This window comes from Macaca thibetana, chromosome 10 (assembly GCF_024542745.1).
Source record: "Macaca thibetana thibetana isolate TM-01 chromosome 10, ASM2454274v1, whole genome shotgun sequence".
NCBI lineage: Eukaryota > Metazoa > Chordata > Mammalia > Primates > Cercopithecidae > Macaca > Macaca thibetana.
The window spans coordinates 54,791,564-54,811,671 of NC_065587.1; the positions used below are offsets into that span (position 1 = coordinate 54,791,564).

At 45.2% G+C, this 20,108-nt stretch overlaps 2 protein-coding genes across 2 annotated transcripts in view; one reads left to right on the forward strand and one right to left on the reverse strand.

Annotated features, from left to right (window-relative positions):
• Window positions 1-20,108, reverse strand: part of SYS1 (SYS1 golgi trafficking protein) — a 398,294-nt gene that overhangs the window by 241,634 nt on the left and 136,552 nt on the right. The window lies entirely within an intron of this gene.
• WFDC5 (WAP four-disulfide core domain 5) lies at window positions 6,523-13,239 on the forward strand. The gene is made up of 6 exons (XM_050806609.1): window positions 6,523-6,668; window positions 7,321-7,528; window positions 7,720-7,848; window positions 11,932-12,072; window positions 12,166-12,306; window positions 12,694-13,239. The coding sequence occupies exons 3-6, from the start codon at window positions 7,764-7,766 to the stop codon at window positions 12,696-12,698; spliced, it is 372 nt and encodes a 123-aa protein (XP_050662566.1). The 5' UTR covers window positions 6,523-6,668; window positions 7,321-7,528; window positions 7,720-7,763; the 3' UTR covers window positions 12,699-13,239.

Here is a 20,108-nt window from a genome sequence, read left to right on the forward strand (position 1 = left end):
AACGATTTGTCTGTTTTGTTCAACAAATCAATAGCATGAAGAAGAAGGAGGAGGGAGGAAAGAAGGATAAAAAAGAGTTGAAGGGATTGCTCTAGATTAAAAGAAACTTCAGATACATTACAGCCAATGCAACGTGTGCACCAACAACCATACAGTCATTTTTGAGACAATAAGAAAAACAGGATACAAATAGAATGTTAGATGATGTTAAGAAACTGCAGTTAATTTTCTTAGTTGTGACAGTAGTATTGTGATTGTGTGAGAAAGTGTCCTTAGTTTTTAGAGATGCACACTGGAGTATTTAAAGGTAAAATATAAGATGGGTTGGATTTACTTTAAAATACTTCAGCCAAAAAAGGGGTGGGGATTTGCATGAAGGAATTGTTGTAAAATGGCTCATTGTTGAATCTGGATGATGAGCATGTAGGCTCCATAAAAGTATTTGCTGTTCTTTTGTGCGTTTTTGAAAACTTCTTATGATAAAAACAATGAGTTTATTTTTGCAGCTTAACAAAATGATCATTAGGTTCACACGGAACAATAAAATACTTGTAACCTGGAAAATTGAAAATGTAGACTAATGAAGGGTAATGGATACCACCAGTCACTAAAACATATTATGGAGCTACAACAATTACAACCACAATACAAGCATACCTTGTTTTATTGTGCTTTGCAGTCATTGCATTTTTTACAAGTTGAAGGTGTGTGGCAACCCTGCACCAAGCAAGTACATCAGCCCATGTTTCCAAGAGCACATGCTCACTATGTGTCTTTGTGTCACATTTTGGTAATACTCACAATATTTCAATTTTTTTCATTATTATTACATATGTTATGTTGGTCTGTGGTCAGTGATCTTTGATGATACTATTTTAATTGTCTCAGGGTGCAATAAACTGTGCCCATATAAGACAGTGAATTTGATCGATAAATGTGGGATATGTTCTGATTTCTCCCCCAACTGGCCATTCCCTGTTTCTCTCCCTTGGAACACAACAATGCTGAAATGAGGCCAATTAATCATCTTACAGTGGCTTTTAAGTGTTCAAGTGAAAGGAAGAGTCACGTCTCTCACTTTAAATTAAAAAAAAAAGCTAGAAATGATTAACCTTAGTGAGGAAGACATGTTGAAAACCAAGATAGGTCCAAAGCTAGGCCTCTTTTACCAGTTAGTCAACTTGCGAATGCAAAGGAAAAGTTATTGAAGGCAATTGAAACAGCGACTCCAGCGAACACAAAAATGGTGAGTGAAACAGATTTATTGCTAATATGGAGAAAATTTTAGTGGTTTGGATAAAAAAATCAAAACAGCCACAGCATCCCCTTAGCCAAAGCCTAATCCAGAGCAAGGCCCTAACTTCTTTCAAGTCTATGAAAGCTGAGAGGTGAGGAAGCTGCATAAGAGAAGTTTGAAGTTAGCAGAGGTCGGTTCACAAGATTTAAGGAAAGAAGCCATCTTCATAACACAAAAGTGTAAAGTAAAGCAAGTGCTGATGGAGAAGCTGCAGGAAGTTCTCCAGAAGATCTATGCAAGATAATTGATGAAGGTGACTACGCTACACAGCAGATTTTCAATGTAGATGAAACAGTCTTTTATTGGAAGAAGAGGCCATTTAGGACTTTCTTAGCTAGAGAGAAGTCAATGCCTGGCTTCAAAGCTTCAAAGGACAGGCTGACTCTTTTATTAGGGACTAGTGTAGTTGGTGACTTTAAGTTAAAGCCAATACTCATTTACTATTCCAAAAATCCTAGAGACTTTAGGAATTATGCTAAACCTATTCTGCCCATGCTCTAAAAATGGAACAACACAGCCTGGATGACAGCACATCCGTTTATGGCATAGTTTACTGAATATTTTAAGCCCACTGTTAAGACCTACTGCTCACAAAAAAAAAAAAAAAAAAAAAAAAGATTTCTACTTTCCTTTTGAAATATTTCTACTTACTGACAATGCATTTGATCGCCCAAGAGCTCTGATAGAGATGTACAAGAAGATTAATATTTTCATGCCTGCTAACACAACATCTATTCTGCAGATCAAGGAGTAATTTTAACTTTCGAGTTTTATTATTTAAGAAATTCATCTCGTAAGGCTATAGCTGCCACAGATGGTGATTGCTCTGATGGATCTGGGCAAAGTAAACTGAAAATCTTCTGGAAAGGGCTCACAGTCTAACTGCCATTAAGAACATTCATGATTCATGGGAGTAGGTCAAAATATCAACATGAATAGGAGTTTGGAAGAAGTTGATTTCAATCTTCACGAATGACTTTGAGGGGTTGAAGACTTCAGCTGAGGAAGTCGTCGCTGCAGATGTGGTGGAAATAGCAAGAGAACTAGAATTAGAAGTGGAGACTGAAGATGTGACTGAATTGCTACATCGTCGCTGCAGATGTGGTGGAAATAGCAAGAGAACTAGAATTAGAAGTGGAGACTGAAGATGTGACTGAATTGCTACAATCTTATGATAAAACTTGAATGAATGAGGAGTTGCCTCTTATGGATGGGCAAAGAAAGTGGTTTTGAGAGATAGAATCTACTCCTAGTAAAGATGCTGTGAACACTGCTGAAATGACAAAACCAAGAATTTAAAATATTATGTAAACTTAGTCGATAACGCAGTAGGGTTTGAGAGAATTGGTTCCAACTGTTTGTTGTTGTTGTTTTCAGAGACAGGGTCTTGCTCTGTTGCCCAGCCTGGAGTTCAGTGGCATGATCATAACTTACTATAACCTTGAACTCCTGAGCTCGAGCAATCCTCTTACCTCAGCTTTCCAAGGGGGTAGGACTACAGGCATGCACCACCATCCAGCTAATTTTTAAATTTTTTGTAAAGGTAGAGCCTCACTATGTTGCCCAGGCTGGTCTCAAACTCTTGGGCTCAGTGATACTCTTGCCTTGGCTTTCCAAATCTCTGGGATTATAGGCATGAGCCACTGCACCATGCCATGACTCTGATTTTGAAAGAAGATGTACAGTGTATAAAATGTTATCAAACAGCATTGCATGCTACAGAGAAATCTTTCACAATATACCTCTGTATCACAACTGCACATGTACCCCCTAATTCTAAAATAAAAGTTGAAAAAAGGAAGAGTTAATGGATGCGGCAAACTTCATAGTTGTCTTATTTTTAAAAATTGCCACAGTCAACCTATCCTTCAGCAACCACTACCCTGATCATTCAGCAGCCTCAACATCAAGGTAAGACCCTCCACCAGCAGAAAGATTATGACTCACTGAAGGCTTATATGATTATTAGCATAGTTTAGCAATAAAGTATTTTTAAATTAAGGTGTATACTTATTTTAGACAAATGCTATTGTGCACTTAATAGACTACACTATAATGCAAACATAACTTTTAAATACACTGGAAAACCAAAAAATCCATGTGGCTCACTTTAATCCCAGCATTTTGGGAGGCCAAGGTGGGAGAATCACTTGAGTCCAGGAGTTAGAGACCAGTCTGGGCAACATAGGGAGACCCCTGCCTCTACGAAAAAATAAAAACTAGCCAAATGTTATTGCAATATTCTCTTTATTTCAGTGGTCAGGAACCCACAATACATGCTTGCCTGTGCTGGCACAAGAATAAACAGTCATAAGAAAAGAACGGGCCAGGCACGGTGGCTCACGCCTGTAATCCCAGCACTTTGGGAGGCTGAGGCGGGTAGATCACAAGGTCAGGAGATCGAGAGCAGCTTGACCAACATGGTGAAACCCTGTCTCTACTAAAAATACAAAAATTAGTCGGATGTGGTGGCACGCACCTGTAGTCCCAGCTACTCAGGAGGCTGAGGCAGGAGAATTGCTTGAACCCGAGAGATGGAGGTTGCAGTGCGCCGAGATCACGCCACTGTACTCCAGCCTGAGCAACAGAGGGAGACTCCGTCTCAAAAAAAAAAAAAAAGAAAGAAAGAAAGAAAAAAGAAAAAAAAATGAAAACCCATAAACAACCCCTGTTACATACAAGACTTAAGTTATTGATAAAGTTTTAATTCTTAATGGCAAAAGTTTAAATTATTCACTAAATGATCATAGGACAATTGCTTAATTACTTACAAAAAAAGATATTTCCTATTTCACGCTCTACACCAAGATAAACTTTAGCTAGATTGAAGAATTAGCATGTATTTCAAAAATCACAAAATAACAAGTATAGTGAATATTTATCTGACATCAGAGTCAAAAACCCTTTTTAGCATAAAAATAAAAGGAGAAAATATGAATGAAAAGATTGATTACCCCAAAATTTAATCCTTTGGTACTAAGCAAAAACGAGGAAACAAATATTTGCAATATAGCATTAAAGGATTTATCAAGCTTATCTCATTCAGTTCTCAGAACCATCGTATAAAATATATATGATTATCTCTATCTCTACTGGTATACAAGAATAAACAGAGGTTTTACAAAATTAATGTCACACAGATAGAGCCTATGGCACTAAGATTGAAAACTAGGTCTGCCTAACTCCAATATACATCTGTTCACTACTTCACCATACTGCCCCTTGTATATGACAGGTTAATAGATTCTTAATATATAAACAGCTCTTAAAATGCAAAAATAAAAGAACTCCCCAATAAAAATGAGCAAAATACAAAAACAGGCAATTCACAGAAAAAGGATACAGTCAGTATGTGAATATGAAGAAATGCTCACCATCACGGGTATTAAGAGGGAGGCAAATTAAAACGAAATACTGTTTTCCATTAGCAAATATTTTATTTACTAATTTTTTTAATATCCTGTAAGTAGTAAGTATATCCACTAAGGATCTTTGGCTGTGAGCAACAGCATCTGAGCTTTGGACTGTTCTGTTTAGAGCACTGGCTTCTCTGTTCAAGACTCTAATGAAGGAGTGGACAAGTTAGGGGCGGGGGAAGAGTGCAGTGGGTGTAACCTGGATAGAGTGCCCTCAGCTTTGATAGGAGAAGTACCTGCTGATCGGCAACCAACCAGAATTACAGGAGTCAGGGAGCAATGGTTCCACCAAAGAAAGAGACGCTGGGCAGACAAAACAATAGACGTCTATTGCAGGGCAGTTGGAGGCTCTTGTACACTCACTCACTTCCTTTCTGAAATTTAATTTGACCGGATATATCCAAAGCCTGGAAACATGACCATGCCTTTTGACCTAACATTTCTAACTTTGACAAATTTACTTTAAGAAAACAGTCAGAGATGTGACTCCAAAATGTACACAGAAAGATTGTTATCACAGCTTTATTTATGAAAGTGGGAAATTGGAAACCTCATAATAGGATACTGATTATGTATATTTTGGCATATCTTTTTTCCCTAAAAACTTTACTGAAGTGATGTTTTGACATATAGATCTAACAAAACAGCATGTAGCCTTCAGAAAACATGATGTTTACAGAACATTTCATAGCACAGGAAAATGTCTACAAAATAATTTTAATTAAAAAAGCACTGGCCAGGCATGGTAGCTCATGCCTGTAATCCCAACACTTTGGGAGGCCGAGGCGAGTGGATCACCTGAGTTCAGGAGTTCAAGACCAGCCTGACCAACATGGTGAAACCCCATCTCTACTAAAAATACAAAAAATTAGCCAGGTGTGGTGGCGGGCGCCTGTGGTCCCAGCTACTCGGGAGGCTGAGGCAGAGAATTGCTAGAACTCGGGAGGCAGAGGTTGCAATGAGCAGAGATCACTCCATTGCACTCCAACCTGGACGACAGAGCAAGACTCCGCCTCAAAAAAAAAAAAAAAAAAAAAAGATAAAAAGAAAAAAGAGCATTTCATGGCTGGGCACAGTGGCTCACCCCTATAATCCCAGCACTTTGGGAGGCTAAGGTGATAGAATCACTTGAGTCCAAGAGTTAGAGACCAGCGTGGACAACATAGGAAGACACCCCCATCTCTACAAAAAATAAAAACTGGCCGAATATGGGGGTGCACGCCTATAGTCTCAGGTACTCAGGACGCTGAGGCAGGAGGACTACTTGAGTCCAGGAGGTCAAGGGTTCAGTGAGCCATGATGGCACTGTGCACTCCAGCCTGGACAACAGAGCAGGATCCTGTCAGACAGAGAGGGGGAGAGAGAGAGAGGGGGGGGGGGAGAGAGAGAGAGAGAGAGAGAGAGAGAGAGAGAGAGAGAGAGAGAGAGAGAAAAGAAGAAGAAGAAGAAGAAGAAGAAGAAGAAGAAGAAGAAGAAGAAGAAGAAGAAGAAGAAGAAGAAGAAGAAGAGAGGAGGAGGAGGAGGAGGAGGAGGAGGAGGAGGAGGAGGAGGAGGAGGAAGGAGGAAGAAGAAGGAGGAGGAGAAGGGGGAGGAGGAGGAGGAGGAAGAAGAAGGAGGAGGAGGAGGGGGAGGAGGGAGAAGGAAGGAAGGAAGAAAGAGAGAGAGAAAGAAAGAAAGAAAGAAAGAAAGAAAGAAAGAAAGAAAGAAAGAAAGAAAGAAAGAAAGAAAGAAAGAGAGAGAGAAAGAAAGAGAGAAAGAGAGAGAGAGGAAGGAAGGGCTCATATATTTTTCCTCCAAGATAAAGCTTCCAAGGAGGTGCTAGCATTCCAAAAGTAACATCAGATCGTAGAAGACAGAGCCTCTCCTATCTTGCTAGCTTAGAAGACAGCATGAGAGATTCATATTAAACCCAAGGAAGAACTTCCTGCTGCGAGGGCTGTCCTGGATTGGAATGGGTAAGTGAGACAAGCCCTGTAATATCACCCTCCTTTCTCAGGATCAGATGAGGTATTGACTTGCTTTTAAAACCCGGGAACTGAATGAGGATGATAGGGAGGCCACAGTGGGAAGTCCTAGCTTAGTCAGGAATTAGCTGTGTGTCCTTGGGCAAGTTCCCTCTCATCTCTATCTCACAATTTCCTAGTCTTTCAAATGGAAAGGCTGAGAAAATGTACTTCAATGGCGTTTCTGTTTAGGATGTCCCTTACGATGCCAAGTCTCAGCTCCCTCTCTTCTACCAAATGCAGGAGCCAACATCAGAGATGTTGGAGAAATCTAAGGAGGGGGTCCCTGGATGAGATGACATTTTTTTGCTCAGGATCCCTTAGGGCCAGAGAAGAATTTCCAGTGGCCATGCATCTGCTGTGACCAGCAAACTTAGCCAAGCCAAAAGCCATGCTCCCCCACCCTCAACAGCCAAGCCAGTCCCAGGAAGAGGACAGTTCTACCAGAAGCCACTGGTGATCTCACCAAAGGTGGGGTGGTCTTTCTCCCACCCACAGGACCCAAGAGGAGAAGCCAGGGCTGGCCTCACTCATTATGCCAACCTGGGCCAGCCTTCTTTGGCAGCAAACTCTAGCCTAACCCTAACGCCTTCTCCCTTCCTAGGCATGCAGAACTCTGCAAACCCTCACTCCTTTGCTATTCAAAGCTGACCTCTATCCACTGCCTAGACATTGCTGGGGTTTCAACATCTTTGAGAGCCAGGAAAGCAAGTATCTGACTCAACAACCTTCGCCCGGTAAACAGATGAAAAAACTGAGGCTCAGAGAGAGACAAGACTTGCCCAAGATCGCAGCCCAAGTCACCGATACAGGCAAGACTGGACCTGAGTCCCCCACATGCAGGATGTGCCGTCACCCTATCTTCAGCAATTGTGACAGCATCCCTTGCACTGAGGCCTCCGGCCCGCAGGGGTGGGGCCAAGATGAAGCAAGCATGGTGTCACTCCACACCCCCTCTCTTTCCTCTCCTGACTGAGTTTCTCTGGCTTCCCTGAGGCTGCAGGTGTTAATCTGGGGGGCCCTGGGCCCTGAACCGGCAGCAGAAACATGAGGATCCAGAGCCTCCTCCTCCTGGGGGCCCTCCTGGCTGTGGGGAGTCAGCTGCCTGCTGTCTTTGGCAGGAAGAAGGGAGGTGAGTGCGGGAAATCCCTCTGCTCTGGGGACCAGATTGTCCCTACTTCTCTAGGGAGAGTAAGGGTTTGGGAGAAGGCAGGTCATTCCCTGTGGGGGGTGTGTGCGCGTGTGTGCATGTGTGTGTGTGTGTGTGTATGTGTGGATGCCTGATTCTTAGTGCTTTCAGAAGCCTGTGTTTTTATTTGTGTACATTTGTGTCCACCTGCTTGTGTTGGTATCTGTAAGTGTCTTTTCGGCCAGTTTCTCAGTGCTTGTCTGTGCCTGTCTATATGTCAGGGGGTGGCGGGGCGGGGAATGCACCTGCCTGTCTCTGTGTAGACGTGTGTCTTTGTGCCTGCCTGTCTGTGCAAAGCTCTGTCTGCACACGTACACTTAGGAATGGCTGCATGCACACGTCTGAGCTTGTGCCTGTCCATGTGTATCCATGTGTGTCTCTGTGCTTCCAGGTGTGGGGAGGGACCCTGTCTGCACCTGCTGGTCTGTGGTGTGACTGAGTGGGTGGGTCCACCGCCCCATCTGTGGAAAGGACTTGGGAATTGAGGAGAGGGTGTGGTTTCTGGGATCTGGGCTTTGTGGGGAGGAAGCTCTGTCTCTAGCTCTCATCACCCCAACCTGCTGTCCCCATTCCCACCCCTGACAAGGCTGGGGCTGGCCTGCTGACAGGTGAGGGAGGGCCGCTGAGTGACTAGACAGGTGACTCCTGCTCTGGGTGAGGCCTCCACCTCCATCCTCTTCTGGGGCTGGAACACTCTAACCTACATTCACCTGTGCAACCCTGGCCCTGCCTTTAAGAAAGGGGACAGTAATGGGGACAGGCTGAGGAAGGAAGTACACTGGTGAGCTCCAAGGCCGGACCCTGTGTTGGCTGTGATTCATGCACCATCACCACGTAACTCCTCAGTGTGATGCTGTGAGGACAGGACTATTTTTATCCCCATTTTGCAGATGAGGAAAACTGAGGCATAGTGGGGAAGCCCTTAACAAGGTCAAAGGCTGACTCTGAGTTAGTGCCAAACGTGGCATTTGAATACAGGTATTTGGAATCAGAAAGATTCACCTTACGAACTGTTACAGCAAAACCCCAGGACTGGACAGAAGAATGCACCCCCAACCTAGGAAGGAGCCGAGAGACCAAAGAATTACTTGGATAAGGCCAGATTGGCAAGTGTGTGAGTTTATTAGGACTTCCATACAGGGCACTCCTGGAAGGCAGCAGGACAGGTCTGAAGACTTACTCCATGTAAAATGAGGTCCTATGCCTCTCTCTCAGGAGTGAGTGGTGTCTCAAGGAATAAGGGCCTGGCACACAGTAAGCACAGCATAAGTGGGTGATTTAGGGGAGTCCTTGTGTTCCTAGGGAGCACACCCCGATATTCAACCTGGCTGCTCAGATGTAAAGAGCTGGCACAGCAGAAACTGAGCCTGCACAGGGCCACTCTGCATGGGCAGGTGTGACACGCTTGCCTCTCCCCCAGTTCACCACACCTTGTCCCCCACTGGTTTCTCTCCCATGAGACATCTGCCTGGCTGCTGGTAGAATTTCAGACAATGGAGGAAGGTGACGAGGCCAAGGGAAGGGAAGTCTCAGTTTGTTGCCTGTGGAAGCCCAGCCACCTCTGTTTATAAGAGCTCCCCATTCTGCCCCTTCTCACTCAAACGTCTGGGTGTCTCTGATACAAAGATCCTGGCATAGTCCCTGATAAACAGCAAGTGCCTAATTAAATGCTGTCAGCGGTTATGTGGTATTGGGAAGATATACGTGTCTGTGTAGCCCTGTGCCTATGATTCTGTGTATATGACTGTGCATGCGTATATATGTCTCTGTTCACACACATATGCTATATATTTATATACACAACTGTGTGTGTCTGAGTGTCTGTGTATGTATCTATGTGGGTAGGCATGTGTATATGACAGTATGCTCATGTATTTACAGTGATTATGTTCCAGCTCATATGTACATATGTGACTGCCTATTTATATATGTGTTTATAAATATATTGCATATGTAAAACTATCTGATGTATGTCCATATGTATATATGTGTGTATTAAGTTGAACCATGTAAAATTGCTACTTTTGTAGATAAAACAGTTGACTATCTGCAATTTCCTATTGTTAAGCCCGTAGCTAATCGTGTGTCTAGATCTAAATGTGCTTGTGTATTTGACTATGTGTGTGTATCGTCTGTGTGTACAAGTGTATATATTTAACCATGTCTGGATATAATTCTTTTGCTCTCTAAGTCTACACACCCGTGGTGGATGCATCCAGATGACCATCTGTGTGTATGACTGTCTCGATGTACACATCTGTGAGTGAAGAACCTGGTTTGGAGGGACTGTTAGGAAAGGCAGGCAAACAAAGTGAGTGTGACCACCTAGAGCCTCTCACACAGGCTCTGCACACACCAAGCTTTTAACCCCACCTCCACATTGCAGCTATCACAGTTCTTCCACTGAAAATGCCAGCTGTCATGCCCTCTCCCTATCTGCCCATTCCCCAAGGTTCAGCTCCAGGCCCCCGGGTACAGAAACTCTCCCTGCCTGACGCACCTGGCTCCACCGGCTTTGAGTGCAGGCAGCTCCGTCTGGCTCACCCTTTGAGGCCTGAGCACCTTTGGCTTGAACTTGCGAATTCAGGGCTAAACCTTGGACCTCAGTCTGTTTCCCAGGAGCCCTCACATCACTCCCACTACCCCAAACCCACACTTTTCCCCCCTCCCCAGGCCAAGCCTTTCTTTCTCCAGCAGGGGGCAGCAATTCAATTTAAACCAACCCGCTCTGACAGCTGAAGTTGGCTTAGAGCACGTAGGATGTGAGCAAAGTGCCTACTTACGTGTGCAGCCAGCACCCAGGCAGGGGGCTGAGGGGGAGTGGCGGACACAGAGATAAAGTCACCAGATCCAGCTGCCCCTCGGAGCTCTTGAACATTTTCTCTGATGCTGGATTTAACTGAAGGCCTGGGATCTGCTCCATGTCTACAGCTCAAGGTGGATGGAGACTCACAGAGGTCAGAGGGAGCCGGGCCCTGGGAGTCCTAACTCCAGCCCATGTGGGTCTGGGCAAGTCACTGCCCCTTTCAGGCCTTGATTTCCTCCTCTACATGGAGGAAGATACTGATTTCCAGCTTTATGCATGAAATCTGAACATGGCCCAAAATCCCAGCAAGAAGAGTGGTTAGGTAAGCTCTGGGACAGAACACTCTACAGCCATTCAGAAGAACACCTCAGAGATAGAGTTAATGCCTGATCCTCGAAACCATGCCATTTGCAACAGTGGTGAACGCAACAGTGCAGACGTGGCCAGCTGTGGCTGTGACAGTGCACCAGGCTGGCCGCTGCTGACGCATGTGCGATGCTGGGCCTCACTTCCAAACCCTTTCTTTCCAAGTCACTGAGCCCCTACTGTTGTGCACCAAGTGCTGTGATATGGACCAATGGTGAGCAAAGCTAGCAGGGTGTCTACTCTCATAACCTCCAGCCAAGTGAGAGATACAGACAAACAGATGCAGCGTCACAAACTCTGGAGGAAAGAACTGAGTGTGTGTGTGTGTTGGGGGCGGGGCGGGGGGCTGACCTAGTTAATGTGGGGTCAGAGAAGTAGAGTCTTCTGAGGATGTGATGTATCTGCTGAGTCCTAATGAGCCGACCAGGCAAATGGAGTATAGGAGAAGTGCACCAGGCAAAGGATGCAGCCAGAGCCAGAACGCTGCAAAGAGAGCTGGCTTGGAGCAGATCTGGAGCCACTGAGTGGAAGGGCAGTAGAGGATGGGGCTAGAGAGATGGGCAGGGCCCAGACCAGGCATGGCCTTATTGGCCACAGTGGAGATGTTGGGCTTCATTTTCCCCTATCATTTGTGCCATCTGAGTCTCAAACTAGCCCAGCTTCCCATTTCACAGCCAGAAAACTGAGGCTTGGAGTCATTAGAAACAAACAAACAAACAACAACAAAAAAAAACTAGCCAGAAGACAGGCAAGAAGCAAGGGATGGAGAATTCAGATCTTGTCATTCCCAGGTGAGTGCTTATTACATAACCGTGAGCTTCCTCCAGCTGCAATATTGGGAGATTCTCTTACAGAGAAATGGGGAGGCTGTCCAGCAGATGATGGGCCGTGCCTCCTATCGGTGCCTGACCAGTGCGTGGAAGACAGCCAGTGTCCCTTGACCAGGAAGTGCTGCTACAGAGCTTGCTTCCGCCAGTGCATCCCCAGGGTCTCTGGTAAATGCCCCTGTCTACCTTGCTGACCACCCAAGCCCGAAGCTCCAGGGCCGGTGGGCACAGGCAGAGCTCACCCAGTTCCCTGTGTTGCAGTGAAGCCGGGCAGCTGCCCACAGGACCAACTGCGCTGCCTCAGCCCCATGAACCACCTGTGTCACAAGGACTCAGACTGCTCGGGCAAAAAGCGATGCTGCCACAGCGCCTGTGGCCGGGATTGCCGAGATCCTGCCAGAGGTGTGGCTCCTGGGTGCCCGGGGCAGGTGCCTTCCCTCTCCGAGCCCCAGCTCTAATACTTTCTTCACTGCTGCAAGCTTAACAGCATGCCTCCCCAGAAGTCAGGGCCTCCCGTGGCTAGGATTGGGGAATTGGATAGGGGCTGGGGGAGTCCTGCTAGGATAACAGAGGACCTGGAAGTCCTTGGTTCTCTTCTTGATCTTGCTGTGGCATCTGGACAACAGCCCTAAACTGCTCCAGGCTTCCGTTTGCCCTTTTGAAGGGGGCGGAGGAGTCCAGCCTTGGTGGCAACCAGAGCCGAGCTGGTCGGGCATGGATGGGAGACCAAGGCCAGAAACCAGAGCCCTATTATGGGAAGGAATTAACCCTTTCTTTCTCCCTCCTCAGGCTAATTCTGATTTAGGATCCGTGGCTCTGCACCTAAGCTGGGGACCAACGGAAAGAGTTCACGATGGGAGGCCTGGGGACCTGCCCGCCGGACAGCACTATCTCTACTAGCGGTGGTTCCAGCCTTCTGATAAACACTGGCCTGCTGTCACTTCCCTGCAACGCATCTGCCCCTGGATTCTCCCCCTGGGAGTCAAAGTCCATAGCCTGACCTCGGAGGAAGGCCTCTGTATCACGCCAGCACCCTGCACCACTGCCACATGAGCTTCCCACCCTTCCTAACACGTTCACACCAATCCGTACATGCTGCTTCCTCCACCAAGAAAGCCCAATTCAGGCAGACCCTGACCTCTCCCTCAGGCAGCCCAACCACCCAGAATGAATATTCTAGCAGAGTTTTCCAAACATCAGTCACTCACCTCTTTCATGATTTTCACCATAACTACAAAATAGCACCACGATGGGCTGCACGCTGCCTGTGCCACCATTTACTTAATGTTTTCTTTAAAGGACTCACTTTTGTGTACAAATAAATTCATTTCAAAAGAAAATTGATATCACTACTATAAATGAGATAAATGAGATCAATTGCCACAAATGGAATTACGAAAACAAATACAATGGAAACAGCTCAGTTCCATTAAAGTAAATCATGTCAGATTAAATGATATTAAATAGTGTTATTAAACTCTAGCTAGCAACAGCCACCTGCCAAGACTGAGCCTGAAGCCTGTACTCGGTCTATGTTTTTTGTTTTTTGAGAGAGTCTCATTCTCTTGCCCAGGCTGGAGTGCCGTGGCGCGATCTTGGTTCACTGCAACCTCCGTCTCCCCAGTTCAAGCAATTCTTCTGCCTCAGCCTCCTGAGTAGTTGAGACTACAGGTGCCCCCCACCATGCCTGGCTAATTTTTGTATTTTTAGTAGAGATGGGTTTTCACTGTGTTGGCCAGGCTGGTCTCAAGCTCCTGGCCTCAAGTGATCTGCCTGCCTCAGCCTCCCAAAATGCCGGGATTACATATGCGAGCCACCGCACATGGCCAGTCTATGTTTTAATCAATGAAGACTTAAAGGGTTAAAGATGCAAACCTCTAAGCTGAGACTTTCTCCCTGGGGTGATCAGAAGGCTTGAGAAGGGAATGACTTTCTCACTTCAGGAGTTCACATTATGTGACACTGCATCCAGGTACATACTAAGATCACTTCAAATTGCCCCAAATTTGGGGAAATTTTGCTCAAGTAGTCAGGATGTCATTATTATGGTGGGCCTCTCTCCACCTCACTCACTTCAATTTCTCCTGGGTCCAGTAGGCAGTCAGGGTTTAATGAGTGTTTCTTGCAGGGAGAAGGGGTCAATGAGGGAATGACAGCCATCCCAAGGGACCTCCCTGGACCCAGACAGCTGGATTCCTGACTCTCCCACTTTCCTCCTAGGAAGGAGGTGGCAAATTCCCTGCTCTATCTGCTGGGCCTCTTGTATCCAGCACAAGACTGAGGGACTGGGCGGTCCACTGTGGAGGTCAACTTGGGAATCCTTGATCTTCTTTCCCTGTTCTCTTGGCCTTGCGGTGTGATGACAGGTGCATCCTTCTGCACTCTGGGCTTCTGTTTGCCCTATTGGAAGATGGAAGGAATTCTACTTCCTCACCCTCCTTGTCCTTCCCATGGGATTCAAATGCTTAACCATTGACTGAAAAGTGCCAGATGCTAACTACATGGATATAGAATGAGGTCTTGGAGAGGGGAAGGAGAACTGTCTGGGAGTCACTGACTCCGAGCAACCTTAGATATTTCTCTTCCTCTTTCTAGGCCTCAGTTTCCCCATCTACATATAACTTCATATAGTTAACACAGATAATATGGTAGATTGGATTATTTGCCTATAATTTTCCCTTTCCCCTCCCCACCCCATGCTTACAGTGGCTTCCCTCAGGGAGAGTGTACATCCTGCCCCAGTGATTTGGGCTTGGCGAGGAGACCTGTTTTAGCTAACGGGATGTGGGTGGCAGTGACAGTGTAGCCTGTTTAAAGAAAAATACCACCATTCTTTTTTTTTTTTTTTTTTTTTTGAGATGGAGTTTCACTCTTGTTGCCCAGGCTGGAGTGCAGTGGCACGATCTTGGCTCACTGCAACCTCCACCTCCTGAGTTCAAGTGATCCTCCTGCCTCAGCCTCCCAAGTAGCTGGGATTACAGGCATCTGCTACCACACCAGGCTAATTTTTACATTTTTAGCAGAGATGGAGTTTCACCATGTTGGCCCAACTGGTCTTGAATTCCTGACCTCAGGCAATCTGCCCGCCTCAGCCTCCCAAAGTGCTGGGATTACAGATGTGAGCCACCGCACCTGGCCTCCACCCTTCTTGGAGCTTCTGCCCTCTGCCATGAGAAGAGCTTGCCTGAAGCCACTTGTCTTGCTGGAGAGACACCTGCGGCAAGCCTGAAGCTGAGTCAGACCAGCCAAGCCTCAAACTTGCCAAAGAGAAATAAATCTTTGTGGTAAGAAGACACAGAGATTCAGGGGTTGTTTGTCACAGATTCATCACAGTAAGAGCTGAACTAGTTCAGATTCTGGTTATTAGTCTGTAATGAATGTCTACTGTAGATCTCCCACTTTTAAACATCATTTCATTCATCCAACCCATAACCCTGAGAAAGGCTATTCCCATTTGACAGTGAAGAAACAGTGGCTATGAGATAAGTGACTTGCCCAAGACCCCCAGCTGAGAAATGATGTAGCCAGGATTAAACCACACCATATTCCTCCCTTGAGAGTAATCAAGGCAGCAACAGCCAACAATTACAGATCATGTGCCATGCACCAGGTATCATTTTAATCACTTTACATGTATAATCTTGTATAATCTCATTAAATCCTTATATCCTTATCGGGTAGGCTTCATTACTTTTCCCCATTTCACACATGAGGAAACTGAAACACCAAGAGGTTAATTTGGCCAAAGTTGTCCAACTTGTAAGTACTAGAGCTGGGATTCAACCCCAAGGAGTCTAACCATAAACTTTACGTCCCTATTGACTATACTAATTAATTATAATCGGTCTTTGAAGATTCCTCCCACTTAAGACTCCTCCTACCTGAAGATTCAGTGTCCATATCTGAAAAATGAAGATCACAAAGACACAAAAAAGTTAAGTGACCAGACTTAATTCTAGACAACTGGAGCCCAAACCTGTTGATACACAGCGTATTGCCCTAGGTTTCTTTCCTCAAAGGCATCAGGAGGAAAATTAGGGGGTCACAGCAGGAAGCTCCCAGGTAAGCCAGTTAAGACTTGGCTGCCAAGAGCCCTGTGACTATCCTGGAGCTCTGAGTTCTGAGCTAGGTCCTTGGAATGGCAGGAGGTGACAGGTCACAGACTATGGCTTCTCTGTCTTTAGGTAGCAGCATCTATACAGCCCATTCTAGATTCCCTGCTCAGCTTCCTGGCTAACTCACTCCCTGTTCCAGCAGTTCTGTGAGTTGGTCTATGCAGTGCCAGCTCCAAGTTCAGCTCCAACCCAATCAGCTCTATCTCTACTGCCTGTCTCCACTGGCTTTCTGAAAAGTCTCCGAGGAGGCTGGTTCCTTTTACAGACTCTAACCTTGCTTTCCTCCCTCACTCATTCAATAAATGTTTGCTGAACACTTAATATAGGCTCTAGGCTGTGCTTTGCAGAACTCATGCACTAATGGATGAGACAAAGCCCTAGCTAGAGAGTTGCATGACATATACCAAACTGGAGAGGCCTGGGAGGCCGGGAGAGATCTAACTCAGCCTAGAAACCAGGCAAGTCTTCCTGAAGATGATATCCAGGTCAAGACCTTGAGTTTTAGCAGGAGCTAGCCAGGTAGAACACTTCTAATTATCCATTCTCCCCTTCTTCCTTACCAATAGCAATGTCCCCAGTTAGAAATACTTGCCCCGCCCCACCCCCAGGCTCTTGGAGTGCCGGCGACATTCCATATTTTGACCCGGGTGGTAGTCACAATGGATACATACATTTGTAAAAAAAAAAAAAAAAAAAAAAAAAAACAAAAAAAAACATTCAGCTGTAACTTAACATTTGTGCACTTTACCACGGGAACAGTATATTTCAATTTTAAAGGTAAATTAAAATTTCAAAAATATGTTTCCTCTCCAGGCTCTCTTGCACCAAACAATGATCGTGTGACCCAAGACTGGCCAATCAGAAGCAAGGGAAATCTATTAGGAGGGGCTTCCTGGCAAGCTATAGTTTTCCTAACTAAGGAGATGGACTTGGCCTTTTGTCTGTCATCCATTTACCCTGTGTCCTTCCTGGAACATGGCTGCTGCCACCAGAACAGCCATCTGGTGTCCTTGAGGATTGTCTTAGTTGGGTTCCCCCAAAATAAATCTTGAGATGAAGAATCATATGACAGTGACGCTTCGGAAATGTTTTCAGGAAAAATGGCTATAGGAGTACAGAAGTTCACCATGAAGAGAAGCCAGCGATGATGTGAAATCCAGTGAAGTCCCACAGGGCAGTTCTAGAAACAAGCATACATGGAGCACATACATTCTCAGGTACTTCAGGTTCTCCCTGAGTGGAGCCATAGCAGGCTCTGGCAGCCTCAGGAAAGCCCAAGATACCAGCTGTCAGGAGGAAAAACATACCAGGAGTCTCTGTGCACAAAAGTGGTAAAGGATCCCAGAGGAGCTGTGGGCACGAATGAGTCACATAAGAATGGTGGAGGAGTAAGTGACAAGGAGCCTGGGTCTTCAGGGCTATTCATGAGCAGCTGCACCTACCCTGGCCTGCCAAAAAAAAAAAAAAAAAAAAGTAAACTCTTTTCTAGTGAAGTCACTGTAATTCTGTTTCTGTTCCTGCAGCGAAATTAAATTTTAACTGATATGCAGGGTAAAGAAAGGGCAGGAAGAGTTGTTCGTGGAGAGGGAACAGCATGTGCTGATCCTCATCTCAATCCTGAAAGGTGGGTGTTGTTCCCATTTTATCGATGAAGAAGATAAGGATCCAAGAGAAGTGCTTGGCCCAAGGTCACACAGCAGTTTAGTGGCAAAGGCAGGATTCAAACCCAGTGTATTCATTATCTATTGCTGTGTAACAAGGTTTCACAAATGCAGCAGCTTAAAGCAACACACATTTATTATCTCACAGTTGCTATGGGTCACGAACCCGGGTACAGCTTAACTGGGTCTTTTGTTTCAGTTTCTCTGCTTCACGAGACTGCACTCGAGGGGTCGGCCATGGTGGGAGTCTCATCTGAGCCTCAATTAGAGAAAGAGCCACTTTCAAATTCACAGGGTTGTTGGCAGAATGTCAGTTCCTTGAGGACTTAATGGACTGAATACCACAGCTCCTGGCTGGTCGTTGGCTGGAAGTCACCCTCATTTCCTTACCTTTCCCGCCTGGCGACTTGCTTCATCAAAGCCAGCTGGAAGTCACAACCTTAAGTAACCTAATCAGAGAAGTGACATCCCATCACTTTTGCTATATTCTGTTCATTAGAAGCAAATCAGTAAGACCTGTCCACACACAAGGGGAGGGGATTGCACAAGGGCATGAACCCCAGGAGGCCGACATCACTGGGAGACATCTTAGAAGGTGCCCGTCACATCCAGGTCTACTTAATTCCAAACACTTACGTATTTTCTGCAACATCAAGCTTACTCTGAAGGTAAAACTGCACGGATTCAAATGGCTAAAACTGGCCAGGGACTGGGGGAGAATTTGGGGGACAGCCCATCCATGATACACGAAGGACAGGGATACCCCATCCTTCCCACCCATAATGCCCACCTTCCCACTCTTGTGGCTCACAAATTCCACCAAAACTTCATTTACCTCTCACTGTGTAATCTGGGGATGAAACCAGATCCTGGTTTCATTCTCTTCTGCCCTTGGGAAATAGGTCTGTCTTTTCTCAGTTTTGGAAACTTGTCTCTGCAGCTCCAGGGAAAACTCCTGAGTCCTAAGGGGCAGCGAAGGCTGCAGACAAACTCTTACGCCAGGAAATAGAAGACCTGCTTCTTGGCAAATCTGCCTCAGTTTCCCTGTTGGTCAAATGAGGGAATTGGGCAAGATGCTCACTAAGCAGCTTCTTCCTCTAACTTCTTCTTTCGAGGGAAAAACTGAAGTGGCCCAGCCTAGAGCTGTGCTGTCTAATATGGCAGCCACGAGCCATGTGTGGCTCCTGGGCACAGAAAATGTGACTAGTCCAAACTGAGATTTGCTATAGGTGAATCTCAAAAAATCTCTCTCAAAAACTAAAAAATAAAATAAAATAAATGAGTACACTGGATTTATATATGGAAGGCAGAATTCAGATGACCCCTCCTCAATGATCCTCATCCCTGTATAATCTCCTCCTGTTTAAGTGTAGGTGGAGCCCATGAATGTGTGTTATATGGCAGGAGGGAGATTGCCCTGGGTGAGCCTGGCCTAATCAGGTGAGAGTTTTAAAGTCAGAGATATTTCTCTGACTGGTTACAGGAGAGGAATTCAGCACTCTCATGTGCCTAAAAGAAAGCAAGCATTCATGCTATGAACTGCCTATGGGGCAGGAACTGTAGGCAGCTTCTAGAATCTGAGATTGATCACCAGTGGACAGCTAGCAGGAAAAGAGAGACCTCAGTCCTATAACCACAAGGAAATGAATTCTGCCAACAATCTGTGAGCTTGGAAGAAAACTCTGAAGCTCACATGAGAACCTCAACCCTGGCCAACACCTTGGCTTCAACCTGGTGAGACCCCGAGGGTCCAGTGAGGCCATGCCCAGACTTCTGACTTATAGGAACCATGAGATCATAAATTTGTATTGTTTTAAGCTACTAAATTATGGTAATTTGTTGTGTAACAATAAGAAAAATCAGTACACTGGATTTTAGAGACTTAGTACAAAAAAAAAGAAAATGTAAAATATCTCAATAATTTCTTTACTGATTCCAATGTTGAAATCATAATATTTTAGATTTAATAAAAGATATTACTAAAAATACAGTTGATCCTGAAACAACACAGGTTTGAACTGCTACTGTCCACTTATTTGCAGATTTTTTTCCAACAAATACGTTGCAAAATTTTTGGAGATTTGTGACAATTTGAAAAAACTTACAGATGAACCATGTAGCCTAGAATTATCAAAAGCCTGAAGAAAAAGTTAGCTATGTCGTGAATACCTAAGATATATGTAGATACTATTTATGTGTTAATCGGCTGTTTTTGTTATAGGTAAGGTTTCTGGCGAACAGTAGGGTATTACTCGTTAAGTTTCAGGGGAGTCAAAAGTTATATTCTAATTTTCTAGGCATGGAGGAGTGGTTTCCCTAAGCCCCACTGTTCAAGGGGTAACTGTAATTTCACCTGTTTTTTACTCTTTAAAATGTTGCAATCAGAAATTTAAAAGGATATATGTGGGTCGGGTGCAGTGGCTCATGC

Excerpts from the sequence above, each read along its gene's own strand:
- WFDC5 (XM_050806609.1), top strand. The coding sequence starts at position 7,764 with ATGAGGATCCAGAGCCTCCTCCTCCTGGGGGCCCTCCTGGCTGTGGGG. Across the intron at positions 7,849-11,931 it reads CTTTGGCAGGAAGAAGGGAG|AGAAATGGGGAGGCTGTCCA; the intron begins GTGAGTGCGGGA and ends ATTCTCTTACAG. Across the intron at positions 12,073-12,165 it reads GTGCATCCCCAGGGTCTCTG|TGAAGCCGGGCAGCTGCCCA; the intron begins GTAAATGCCCCT and ends CCTGTGTTGCAG.